This window comes from Dictyostelium discoideum, assembly GCF_000004695.1.
Source record: "Dictyostelium discoideum AX4 chromosome 3 chromosome, whole genome shotgun sequence".
NCBI classification, from domain to species: Eukaryota; Evosea; class Eumycetozoa; order Dictyosteliales; family Dictyosteliaceae; genus Dictyostelium; species Dictyostelium discoideum.
In genome coordinates, this window is record NC_007089.4 from 4,904,791 (window position 1) to 4,917,569 (window position 12,779).

Sequence of the window (12,779 nt, forward strand, 5' to 3'; positions counted from 1 at the left end):
TCCGTGCTAAACATGCTACCAATCCAACTGAAAACTATACCTATGGTGTTGATGGTGATAATGGTACAATCGTTGATATGAAACAATTAGGTATTTGGGATACTCATTCCGTTAAAGTTCAAACCTTAAAAACTGCAATTGAATCTGCTTGTACTATGTTAAGAGTTGATCATATTGCTTCTGCCGCTTCAAAACAATAAAAAAAAAAATTTAATATTTAATTAAATAAAAAAAAAAAAAAAATAATAAAAAAAAAAAATAAAAAATAAAAAAATTAAAAAAAAAATATATATAAATGAATAATGAATAATGAAAAAAAAAAAAAAAAAAATTATTTATTTCTTAATTTTTCATTATTAATTGGTTGAGTTATATTATTATTATTATTATTATTATTATTATTATTATTATTATTTGAAGATGATGGTAAAGTATTAATTGATTGAGTTAAAATTGGTTTAATTATATTATTATTATTATTTAAATTTTCAATTTCATGAATAAAACCTAAATACCAACTAATACAAATATTCTTTTTAGTGTTATTCTCTAAATTTCCAGTAATTTCAGTAAGTAATTCTGAACAAAGTTCTAAACGTATTTTTTGAGATGGCGCTTTTATAATAACTTTACGAATTTCATCAAGTACTAAATCTATAATTTGAATGTCAATATACAAAAATAATGAGAATAATAATTTAATTAATCCTTTTGCAGCAATATTTAATTGTTCTGGTTGTTGTTGTTGTTGGAGTTTGTTTGAATCTTTTAATCTTTTATGTGATTGTCCAATTAAACTTGATGAATCTTCAAGAAGATCATCTTGATTATTATTATTATTTTTAATATTAATATTATTATTATTATTATTAATATTATTATTTGTTAAATTATTTTCAATCATATGGTTAATTATTGAATTTGAAATTGTTTTAATTGAATATAAAATGATTGGATTTGTTGGAGCATTATTTTCAACAATTGAAACCATAACTTCATAAAGTGAAGAGACTTTTGTAAATTTTGGATAAGATTTCAAAGCAGATTTCAAATACATTGGAACCATTTTAATTGATAAATGAAAGTTTGGAATTGCAAACATCTTTGCAAGTATTGAATGGCTTTGTATATTTAATTTACTATTTGGATATTCCATATACTCGAATAGATTTGGTACGACATGATCAACAATTAGGTTATGTGGTACTGATGTAATTAAACTATCGAGTGCAATGAAATAAATTACAACTTGTAAACATGCAATCTTGTCATCTTTTGGTACTTGATAATATAATGGCATCTTATCAATTAATCTAATAATCGCACATTCCGATACTAATACATTTTTAGCTAATGTTCTAATTGATTTACCAATTAATTGAACATCATCATCACTTCCAATAAATGTTAATTTACAAAATAATTCAATACCAACAACACTATCAATTGCTAAAAAAAAAAAAAAAAAAAAAAAAAAGTTAATATTTTTATCAATTTCAAAAAAAAAAAAAAAAAATAAAATATTACTTACGAGTTAAAATTGAAGAAATTTCAAAAAATAATAAAGATAATGATTGAAATATTGCTTGAAAACTTGGATCTAATGCTTTTCTAAGCATTGATTTTGGAATCGGAGGGGATGGGAATTCAACATTACCATAATTTGACCAATTTTCATTTAAACTATAAGTAAAATCACATAGCTTTAATAAAACCAATTTATTATTATCGTTATCTGATAAATTTAAAACCAATCCACTAATTGTTTGAATGAATGGAGGTATACTTAAAAATAATGGTGTGGTTTTATGTGATTCAATCTATAATTTAAAATTTTTAAAAAAGTTAATTATCTTTTTTTTTTTTTTTTTTTTTATATTATATTATATTAAATATATTTTTTATAATTATTATCATTATTATTATTATCATCATCTTACCTTTTTAATAATTGAAGCATCAATTTCATTTGGTTTTTCTAACCAATAATTTAAAGAACCATTTATACAAAGTATTTCATCTAATAAAACTTCCAATGTAATCATTAGAATTGATTGATTCGCTTGTTTCTCTGTGAATGGATCGATTGAACTTAGACAATATGCAGTTGCCAATCCAATTTTAAATGATTTTGGTAAGAAATTATGTTGATTAATAAGTGTATAAAATAATTCTTGCATATTTCCAATTATATCTTTCTTTTCCTCCTCTGGTATAATATTACAAATACTTTTATTCTTTTTAATTGCATGAACTAATGATGATCCAATAAATATACATAAAAATCTTGAATCTAAATATAAATTTTTTAAAAAAAAAAAAAAAAAAAAAAAAAAAGAAAATTTTATCAATACTTGAAAATTATACTATACCACTATATTAGATGATGATAAAATAAAAAAAAAATACTTACTTAAATTTGAACTATAAAATAAATTATAAACTTCATCAGATATACAACGTAACCAAGAGATTAATGCAATTAATAATTCATCTTGATTATTAAAGTTTGCTAATTTAAATTTAGTTGTTAAAACATTTTGAATGGTTTTAAATATTAAACAAACATTTTCCAATGAAGGTATTTGGGTTGATGATTGATGTCCCCATAAATTCAATAACTTTTGAATTAACTCTACACTTTGTTCCAATGTTTGAACACCAATTAAAGCGAATCCTAATGATGTGATTATTAGTGATGATTTAGTAAAATCTGTTAATAATTCTGGATGATTACCAATATTTCTAATATATAATGAATATGAAGTATCACTTAATCCATTTTTTGGTGAAGGTGATGGTAATTGTTCTAATTGTTGTTCTTGTTGTTGTTGTTGTTGTTGTTCTTCTTCTTGTTGTTGTAATGGTGGTAGTTGATAATTATCATCCTCATCGAATAATGAAATTGTTGAGGCTAACCAAACTAAGCAAACTAAATATAATTTATCAGAATTCTTTGTTGATTTAACACCAATAAATATTCCCTTTATTACATTGATCCAATCTCTTAGGATAGATTGTAATTTATCTTGATCAACATTCCACCAACATTTATTTAAATCTGAATATTTCTCTAAACTATTTGGTAAAATTCCAGAGCAAATCGTTGCCCAAGAAAATGCTAATCTCATACAACAATCTAAAATTGTTGTCGCATCATCTTGTGTTGTTATTTCTTCATTATTTATATTACTATTATTATTATTATTATTATTATTTATATTATCTATATTATTATTATCTATATTATTATTTTTATTGTTTAAGTTATTATTAACTTGTAAATAAAATTTACAACATTTTAATAATGTATTAATATTTTCAATAGACCAAACTGATAATTTAATTGTACCTCTTTTTTGTGCTAAAGATCCAACATTTAAAAATACGATTTTTCTACTATCACGTAAATAAATATCAATTAATTTAAATTTATGTTCATCTGTTGCTATTGTTAATGTTGATAGTATTGATCCATTATTATTATTATTATTATTTGATTGTTGTCGTTGTTGTTGATTGTGGTGGTGGTGTTGTTGAATTGATTGATTTGAATTATTTAAATCTAAGAAATCACGACCAGTTAAATAAATAACTTCAAATATTTCATTAAAATAAACTTCAGTTGGAATTAATTGATCATTATTATCAGGTAACCAATCAATGAATCTTAATGTAACATGCATTATATTATCTAATAATTGTTCAACTGGTGGTATTGATGGACAGTCGTATTGTGGTAATGTATGAATCTTTTGTCTACACTCTAATAAACTATCAATTATTGATCTTGCATTATCTCCTTTTGATAAACATAATTTGAAATAAACAATTACTAATAAAAATGGTACAACTGGTATTGATTTTGGTATTGGTAAAAAACTAAAAATAGTTTAAAAGTTTTAAATTAATAAAAACATAATAATAATAATAATAATAATAATAATAATAATAATAATAATAATAATAATAATAATAATAATAATAATAATAATAATAACATAAAAGATATTAAAACTTACTTTGGTAATAATAGTGAATCTATATTACCACTTCTAAGGGTATGTAATATATTACTAATTGTTAATAATTTTGTATTTAAAATTAATAGAATATCACTTCTCTGTCTTAATATATTTGACATATATAGATAAGGGAAGCTTGATCTTTTTGGGTCAATTATTGGTTTACATTGAAAATGATAAACATATCCTCTTCCATCACCTAATGGAGATATTGGTGGTTGTAGTTGTGGTAATAATTGTTGTTTTTTAGGTTGCATTGGTGGTACTATTGGTGGATGGGTCGTTATTGTTGTAGTTGTAGTAGTTGCTGTTGTTGTGTGTGGTGGTGGTGGTGTTTGCTGTGGAATTGGTAAAATACTATTATCGAATTCATTGTATATGTAAGGAGTTTGATGATCAAGAATCTTTAAAATTCTAAATACACTTTTTATATGACCCAATCTAATATACTCTTTCAATGTCCAACACCAATATAACTCATCTCTCTTTGGTTTTGGTAAATTATTGATTTTTATTAATTTTTGTTTCAATTTATTATTTTCACTTTGTTCTTTAATATCTTGTTCCTCCTTTTGGTATTGTAACTGCTGCTGTTGTTGTTGCTGTTGTTGTTGCTCTTCTTCATATTGTACTTTATTTTTATCATTATTATAAATTTGTTGTTTTATTGAATCTGACGTAGTTGATTCAGTGTTGTGTGGAATTAATTTATTATTATTATTTATTAAGGATGAACCTGAGGTAGGTGCTGAATCCATTATTATCAATTGGTTTTTATTTTAATAATTCCTTTGCATATGAAATGTTAAAAATTATGAATTATATGAATGAACTCAAAAAATAAAAAAAAAAAAAAAATAAAAAAAAAAAAAATAAAAAAATTATAAAAAGTTAAAAAATAAAAAAAAAAATAAAAAATAAAAAAAAAAAAAAAAAATAATAAAAAAAAAAAAAAAATAATAAAAAAAAAAAAAAAAAAAAAAATAGAATTGCATGTAATTAAAAAAAAAAAAAATAATTAAAAAGACAAGGAGGAATTGTTTTACCCTAAATTTAGGGATTTTATTTTAATTTTATTTTTTTATTTTTTTTATTTTTATTTTTTATCAATAAAACTTGTTTTTTTTTTGAAAATATTTTAATCAGGCAAGTGGGAAAAAAGATTTTTATAAAAAAAAAAAAAAAAAGAAAAAAAAATCAAAAAAAAAAATCAAAAAAAAAAAACAAAATCAAAAAAAAAAAAAACTTTTTTTTAATTAACCTGAAGCCATGGCTTAATTTTTCTTTTATTTTTTTTTTTTTCCTTTTTATTTTATTTAATTTAATTTATTTTATTATATTTTATTTATTTATTTTATTTGTTGAAATTTTTTTTTTTTTTTCAAATAATTGTATTTTTATATATATTTTTTTTATTGTAATTTTATATTATATCTTTGTAAATTATTTATTATTTTGTTCTGTAAATTTATTTATACTTTTTTTAAAAAAAAAAAATAAAAAAAAAAAATAAAAAAATAAAATAAAAAGAAAACCCCAAAAAAAAAAAAAAAAAAAAAAAAAAAAATGAATGTTGGTGTAAAAGTTAGAGAGATTAGTACTGGTAGTATTGGTGTAATTGAAAAAGGAAATAATCAAAATGGGTTTTTTGTAAATTTTGGGTCAAGAAAGAATTGGAAAAGAAATAACGAAGTTGAAGTTATTCAAAACACAATTGACAATAGTAATGGTAAACAATCAACAACACCTAAACCAATTGCACAACAACAACAACAACAACAACCACCACCTCAACAATCACAACAACAACCACCTCAACCTTTAAAACCAATACCAGCGACTAGACCAGTACCAACAATTCCAAAGGTACAATCTGAGGATCCAGGTCCAAGATTTGGTAATTTTACATTACCAACTACCAATAGTTCAACAAAGTATTCAACTTTACCATCACGTCAATTCTTTGAAGTATCATCATCACCAGGTGATGAAAATGGTACATTTAAAAGATCAGCTGCACCACCACCACCATCATCATTGTCATCAAATCAAAATGGTTCAAATCTTAATAAAGTACAATCACCATCAAGACCTTCAATTCCAAGTTTTGAACCACCAACACAACAACCAACTCAACCACTTCAAAAATCACCAAGAAATGTTCCCATAGTACCAAAAAGAACAAACCCATCACCACCATCACCACCATTACAATCACCACAACCAACACCACAACAACAACCACCACCATTAAAACCAATTCCACAACCACAGCAACAACAACAACAACAACAACAACAACAACAACAACAACAACAACAACAACAACAACAACAACAACAACAACAACAACAACAACAACCACCACCATTAAAACCAATTCCACAACCACAACAATCACAACCAACTCAACCAATAAAATCACAAATTCAAATCCCAATAACAAATACAAATGGAAATACAAATGGACATTCTTCATTAGTTGAAAAATCACCTAGAAATAATGAATCAACAGCAACAACAGCCACTACTAAAGATATGTGGAATATTGATTATAAAGAATTAAAATTTGTTGGTAATGAAATTGGTAGTGGTAAATATGGTTCAGTTAGTTTAGGTTATTGGTTAGGTACACCAGTTGCAATTAAAAAGTTACATGAAAACAATGAAGAGACTGAAATTTTAGTACAAAGAGAATTACAAATTCTAAAAGAGATTAGACATCCACAAATCGTTCAATTCTTGGGAGTTTCCAGAAATGAAAAAGATGAAATTCATATTATCACTGAATTTATGGATGGTGGTGACTTATTTGATGCTTTAATATTTGGTGATATACCATTAACATGGAAAGAGAAACTTAGAATTTCATTAGACATTGCTCAGTCATGTCGTTTCCTTCATGCAAGAGGTATTTTACATCGAGATTTAAAGAGTCAAAATATCCTCCTCTCAACCAACAGAAGAGCAAAACTTTGTGATCTCGGTCTAGCAAGAATGTTTGAAGAGAGAATCAATAAAAGATACACTTGTGTTGGCACTGAAATTTGGATGGCACCAGAGGTTTGCTTGGATCAATCCTATAGTACTGCCGTTGATGTTTTCTCATTTGGTATTGTTTTGGTGGAAATCATCACAGAGAAAATACCAGATGAAAGATTCCCACAACATAGATTCCAATTCGATGCTCCTGCTTTCCTTAAAAAAGTTCCAAAAGAATGTCCACCTGATTTCTCAAAACTTTGTGTTGACTGTACAAAATATAATCCAAAAGAAAGACCTTCTTTCATTAAAGTTTTAGATACAATTCAAAATATTTATGATTCATTACCAGATGATGATGAAGAAAATTATGATTAATAAAAATAAAAATAAAAATAAAAATAATTAACTAATTATAAATCTCAAAATAAAATTTTTTTTTTTTTTTTATTTTTAATAGTTCATGTTATACAATTTAAAAAAAAAAAAAAAAAAAAAAAAAAAAATTATAATAATAAAAATATTTAATAATACAAAAATTAAATATTATTTTTTATCTTTATAAAATTAAAATAATTTATTATTATTATTATCATATTTAAACCAAATTTAAAATAAAACTCGTCAAGATTTCATTGAAAATTTTTGGGATTTTTTTTAAGCATATCCCAAATTTTGGTCAGGTCCATATATTTTTTTTAATTTTTAAAATTTTTTTTAAACATTTTTAATTTCACTAATCCATTCATTCATTAAAAAAACAGAGAAACCCCCCCTATTTTTATTTTATTTTATTTTATTTTTTATTTTTTTAATTTTTTAATTTTTTTTTAATTATTTTTTAATTTCACTAATTCATTCATTCATTCATTTGAAGAGACACACAAAAATGTTTGCGTTAGTAGTTCCTCCTTATCCAGTTAATGTTGCAGTTCAAACAATCTCTCCAACTAAATATTGTTTTCAATTTGAAAATAGAGTTCAAGCGAAAGAATTTACATTATTTTTAACTGATATGTATGTAGACATTTTATTTTTTTATTTTATAATTTTTTTTTCTAATATTTTATAAATTAACTAACATTGTTAATATATTTTTAATATTAAAATATTACATGTATATAATAGACAAAAATTTACACCAGGATATAATGCAGCGATATATTTAGCATATCAACCATTTACAGATTGGAAATATTTAGGATTTATAAATTCAAATAAACCATCAATAATATGTAAAATACCCTCAGAAACTTTAGATAATAACAATAACAATAATAATAATAATAATAATAACAACAATATAAATAATGGCTTTATAAATAATATAAATTCAATAATACCCACTGAAATAATACAGATTGGTATTTCAATTGAAACAGATTTAGAGATTCAATCAAAACCACCAATTGAACAACAACAACAACAACAACAACAACAACAACAACAACAAAATACATCATCAACTTCAATAAATAATTTTATTAAAACTGAAGAATTTAAACAGGTTGCATTTAAATTATGTGATAACCTTGTAAACTATATATTATCTTTTAGCACATCAAATAATACAGTACCATCATCTTCAATAAATAAATGGTATGAAAACTTTCAAAAGAAATTAAAAAATGATCAATTAGATTTCTTAAAATAATAATAATAAAGAATAATAAAAAAATTTAAAAATATGTTTATAAATTATAAATATAATATGTATACAAAAATAATTATTTCATTTTTTTTTTATTATTTTTTATTTTTATTTTATTATTATTATTTGTTTTTTTTTTTTTTTTTAAAATTTATATTTAAATTTTAATTTTATTAATCCATTTCATCTTCAATTGTTGGACCATCAACCTCCATACTTGCAAGACCACCACCACTACTATTACCACCCATACCCATACCACCACCGAAACCACTTAATAAATTTGATAACATACCACTAAGACCACCACCACTTTGAATTGGTACATTATAGAATATGTTTGCGATTTGGTCTAAAAACTTTTTGAATTGAGGATCCCTCTTTAATGAACGTTCATATTTTTGTCTTAATAAATTGAATAATGGTAATGCATCACGTTCGAGTGTTAACAATAAAAAACGATCAAAGTTTAATAATGGTGATGGATCACCTTTTATAACTTTAGTTGTGAATAAATTGTATAAATCCGATGCTTGTTTTAATTTCTTTAAACATAATAACCCAAAGATTGCACGTGTAATATAAAGATCTTTTTCTTCTTCATCGACATCTTCTGTCCAATTCTTTAACATTTCACAAAATGAAAAATAATCATTTCCAAAAATAAAATGTTTTTGTGCATCAATATAATCACCTTCTTCTGATAATGTAATTGCTAATAATGTATGAAATTCTTCTGATCCTTTACTATCACCACCATTTTTTGAACTCCATCTGTAAAATAAAAAAAAAAATTAAAATATTAATGATTATTATTATTATTATTTTATTATTATTATACATACTCAATTGCATCTCTCATAAAACTAATTTTACCAGCGCATTCACCTTTAAAATTTTTAAATATCTTGATAATTGGTTCTATATTTTTTTTTTATTCGATTATAATTAATTTTATTAAATTGAAAAAAAAAAAATAAAAAAAAATTTATTAATTATTATTATTTTTATTATTATTATTAATATTAATTTATTAAACTATACCTTTTGATTCATCAGAATATTGAATTTTAAAATTTTTATAACATTCAATTAATAATTTAGCTAAATCAGCTGCACAATTCCATTGTTTATATTCAAGAAATTTATTACAACCAGACTCTAATAAAGTTACAGTTTCTTTATATTTCTTTTGTGTTGAAAATCTATTATATAATGCTTTGTATGATTGAAGAATATCATAATAATTTCCTTCTGTAAATTTTGCTTCTAAATTTGCTAATACTCTTTCTGCCATTCTCTTTTTACTAAATTTAGAATAAAATAATAAATAATAATAATAATTATAAAATTACAAAGAAATGAATATTATTATTTTTAATATATAAAAAAAGAAAAAAAAAAGAAAAAAAAAAAATCAAAATTGGAAATGAATGATGTTGAAGATAGATGGTGAGTTATGAAAAAAAAAAAAAAAAAAAAAAAATTAAAAATAAAAAATAAAAAAAAAAAAAAAAAAAAAAAAATTAAAAAAAGTTTGTGGTCAATGTTAGGTTGTGTGTGTTAAAAAAAAAAAAAAAAAAAAAAAAAAAAAAAAAACTTTTTTTTTTAAAAAAAAAAAAATATATAAATAAAAAATAGTAAAAGTAGTTTTTGTAGATGGGTGATGATGAAAGTATGATTTTATTAAGAGATGTAGAAATTGATTTTAATAATAGAAGTAATATAACTTTAATAAGAAATATAGAATCAATTCACCAACGATTTGAATGGGATTGTGGACTATGTTGCATTGTTTCAATTTTAAGATGGTTAAAAAGAATTAATAATAATTGTAATAAAAATGAAAATATGGAACACATTTATCAAATATTAAATACTAAGAGCATATGGTCAATCGATTTATCAAATGTTTTTAGTGAACTTGGTGTAAATCATAAATACTATACCAACACAATTGGTGTGAAAATTGATTATAAAGAAATGCAATTTTATAAAAATTGTTGGGAATCTGATTCATTACGTGTAAATAATTTATTTTTAAAAACAATGGATTTAAATCCTTCAAATTTACAATTAGTGTAAGCACTTTAATTTTTTTAAAAAAAAAAAAAAAAATAGATAAATAAATTAGAACTATACTAATATTTAATTTTGAATTTTTAAACATATATAGTTCATCCTCTAATCAATTACCAATAAAATACTATATAGATCATATTAGTAAAGGTTTACCAATTATACTCTTAGTAGATTCATGTTATTTATATTGTAACATTTGTGATATCCCTTCCAACAACAACAACAACAACAACAACAACAACAACAACAACAACAACAACAACAACAACAACAACAACAACAACAACAATAAAAATAATAATAATAAAAATAATAATAATAATAATAATAATAATAATAATAATAATAATAATAATAATAATAATAATAATAATAATAATAATAATAATAATAATAATAATAATAATAATAATAATAATAATAATAATAATAATAATAATAATAATAATAATAATATATCAAATGTTTATGATAATGAAAATTTTAACAAAAATAAATACAGAGAAGAAGGAGATGAAAATGATTTTTGTGGTCATTATATTATTTTAGTTGGTTATAATTATGAAACAAAAGAAATTATTTATATTGATCCGTCATCAAAACAAAGTAATTTCCATTTATTTTTAATTTTAATTTTATTACATTTTCTTCACAAATATTAATATTTGTTTATTATTAATTATTATTTTTATTTACAATAGGGTTTTGTACAATTACAGAAAAGAATATTGATAATGCTAGAATGAAATCTGGAACTGATTTGGATAGTATTTTTATATTAAATCAACCTTAAATAAACTATGTAACATTTGAAGATGATAGATAATAAAAGATTGTTTTTCTTGTTTTTTTTGTTTGTGTGTATTAATTTTGGTTATTAAAATCTAAAGATACCTTAATAATCCATTTTGATATTTCTTTTGCTAAATTTCTTTCATTTCCACCATAAAAATGATCAATATCACCATCAAATATTTTTGTTTGTAAATTTGTTGAATGTTTAAATTCACTCATTCTATAATAATAATAATAATATTAATAATAATAATAATAATAATAATAATAATAATAATAATAATAATAATAATAATAATAATAATAATAATAATTATTATTAGTATGTTATTTTTATTATTATTATTATTTTTTATATACAAACCTTTTTTTAAATGTTGAAACACTTGTAAAATTATCACTATCACCAGTTAAGAATAATTTTGGTTTTGGTGAATTTAAAGCATATTTTAATAAACTACCTAATAGCATTAAAGTTAATGGACCAAATGGATAACTAATTGAAGTGAATGCTTTAATACTGTCATGTGAATCAGCAACTGATGAACCAATTACAGAACCATATGAATAGCCAACAATAATGACATGTTTGATCGGAGTTTGAGTTGATAATTTTTTAGTTGATAATAGGTAGTTTACCGCTGCTATTGTATCTAATCTTTCAGAAGAACCAAACCATGATCCCTTGCCCTCAGATTTACCAACACCTCTAAAATTGAAACATAATGTTGGAATTTGTAAATAGGTTGATATGTAATCAACAACACCTAAAACCACGTTATTCCTATAAGATCCACCCAACATTGGGTGTGGGTGTGTAACCACTATTGCTACGCCTTCACATAAATTAGCATTGGTTGTTTTATTCTCTGGTGTTACGTATGATAATAACCCTTCAATTTTATATACTTTTTCGTTTTCTTCTTCCTTAACTGGGAAAAATATATTCTCTCTTTCAATTTGTTTTGCTTTATTCAATTTAACTTTAATCTCTTCATTCTCAATATTACCATTATTTAAATTTGATGATTCCATATATTTTTTTTATTTTTTTTATTTTTTTTAATTGGATATACCACTAACCAAAAAAAAAAAAAAAAAAAAAAAAAAAAAAAATTTGGTTCAGAAAAAAAAAAAAAAATAAAATTATTTTTTTTTAATTTTATTCAATAAAATTAAAGTTTAATTTTTTTAATTTTTTTTTATAAACCAACTTTTTATTTTTTTTTAATATGAATATAGTA

The 12,779-nt window shown here is 22.1% G+C and overlaps 7 protein-coding genes across 7 annotated transcripts in view; 4 read left to right on the plus strand and 3 right to left on the minus strand.

The window, feature by feature from the left end:
- The window catches only part of cct3 (chaperonin containing TCP1 gamma subunit), a gene marked incomplete at both ends in the record, with an annotated part of 1,824 nt that extends 1,624 nt beyond the window's left edge, over nucleotides 1–200 (plus strand). Inside the window, one exon of the mRNA XM_635521.1 lies at nucleotides 1–200. This exon is cut by the window's left edge and continues 1,306 nt beyond it. Within this exon, the coding sequence (XP_640613.1) occupies nucleotides 1–200 (200 nt within the window).
- Nucleotides 201–331: 131 nt separating this feature from the next.
- DDB_G0281743 (hypothetical protein) lies at nucleotides 332–4,783 on the minus strand (the record flags this gene model as incomplete). The annotated part of the gene is made up of 5 exons (XM_635522.1): nucleotides 332–1,449; nucleotides 1,532–1,820; nucleotides 1,941–2,293; nucleotides 2,414–3,882; nucleotides 4,023–4,783. 5 exons carry the CDS (start codon nucleotides 4,781–4,783, stop codon nucleotides 332–334), a joined length of 3,990 nt encoding a protein of 1,329 aa, XP_640614.1.
- An 808-nt stretch (nucleotides 4,784–5,591) lies between these two features.
- DDB_G0281745 (LISK family protein kinase) lies at nucleotides 5,592–7,385 on the plus strand (the record flags this gene model as incomplete). Its single annotated transcript, XM_635523.1, has 1 exon — nucleotides 5,592–7,385. One exon carries the CDS (start codon nucleotides 5,592–5,594, stop codon nucleotides 7,383–7,385), a length of 1,794 nt encoding a protein of 597 aa, XP_640615.1.
- Nucleotides 7,386–7,896: 511 nt separating this feature from the next.
- DDB_G0281747 (OPI10 family protein) lies at nucleotides 7,897–8,661 on the plus strand (the record flags this gene model as incomplete). Its single annotated transcript, XM_635524.1, has 2 exons — nucleotides 7,897–8,024; nucleotides 8,136–8,661. The coding sequence occupies 2 exons, from the start codon at nucleotides 7,897–7,899 to the stop codon at nucleotides 8,659–8,661; spliced, it is 654 nt and encodes a 217-aa protein (XP_640616.1).
- Nucleotides 8,662–8,831: 170 nt separating this feature from the next.
- DDB_G0281815 (DUF410 family protein) lies at nucleotides 8,832–9,955 on the minus strand (the record flags this gene model as incomplete). The annotated part of the gene is made up of 3 exons (XM_635525.1): nucleotides 8,832–9,432; nucleotides 9,504–9,579; nucleotides 9,703–9,955. 3 exons carry the CDS (start codon nucleotides 9,953–9,955, stop codon nucleotides 8,832–8,834), a joined length of 930 nt encoding a protein of 309 aa, XP_640617.1.
- A 362-nt stretch (nucleotides 9,956–10,317) lies between these two features.
- Nucleotides 10,318–11,533, plus strand: DDB_G0281749 (hypothetical protein; the record flags this gene model as incomplete). Its single annotated transcript, XM_635526.1, has 3 exons — nucleotides 10,318–10,739; nucleotides 10,835–11,346; nucleotides 11,442–11,533. 3 exons carry the CDS (start codon nucleotides 10,318–10,320, stop codon nucleotides 11,531–11,533), a joined length of 1,026 nt encoding a protein of 341 aa, XP_640618.1.
- Nucleotides 11,534–11,604: 71 nt separating this feature from the next.
- On the minus strand, nucleotides 11,605–12,570 carry DDB_G0281751 (hypothetical protein; the record flags this gene model as incomplete). Its single annotated transcript, XM_635527.1, has 2 exons — nucleotides 11,605–11,755; nucleotides 11,900–12,570. 2 exons carry the CDS (start codon nucleotides 12,568–12,570, stop codon nucleotides 11,605–11,607), a joined length of 822 nt encoding a protein of 273 aa, XP_640619.1.
- Nucleotides 12,571–12,779: the final 209 nt, after the last annotated feature.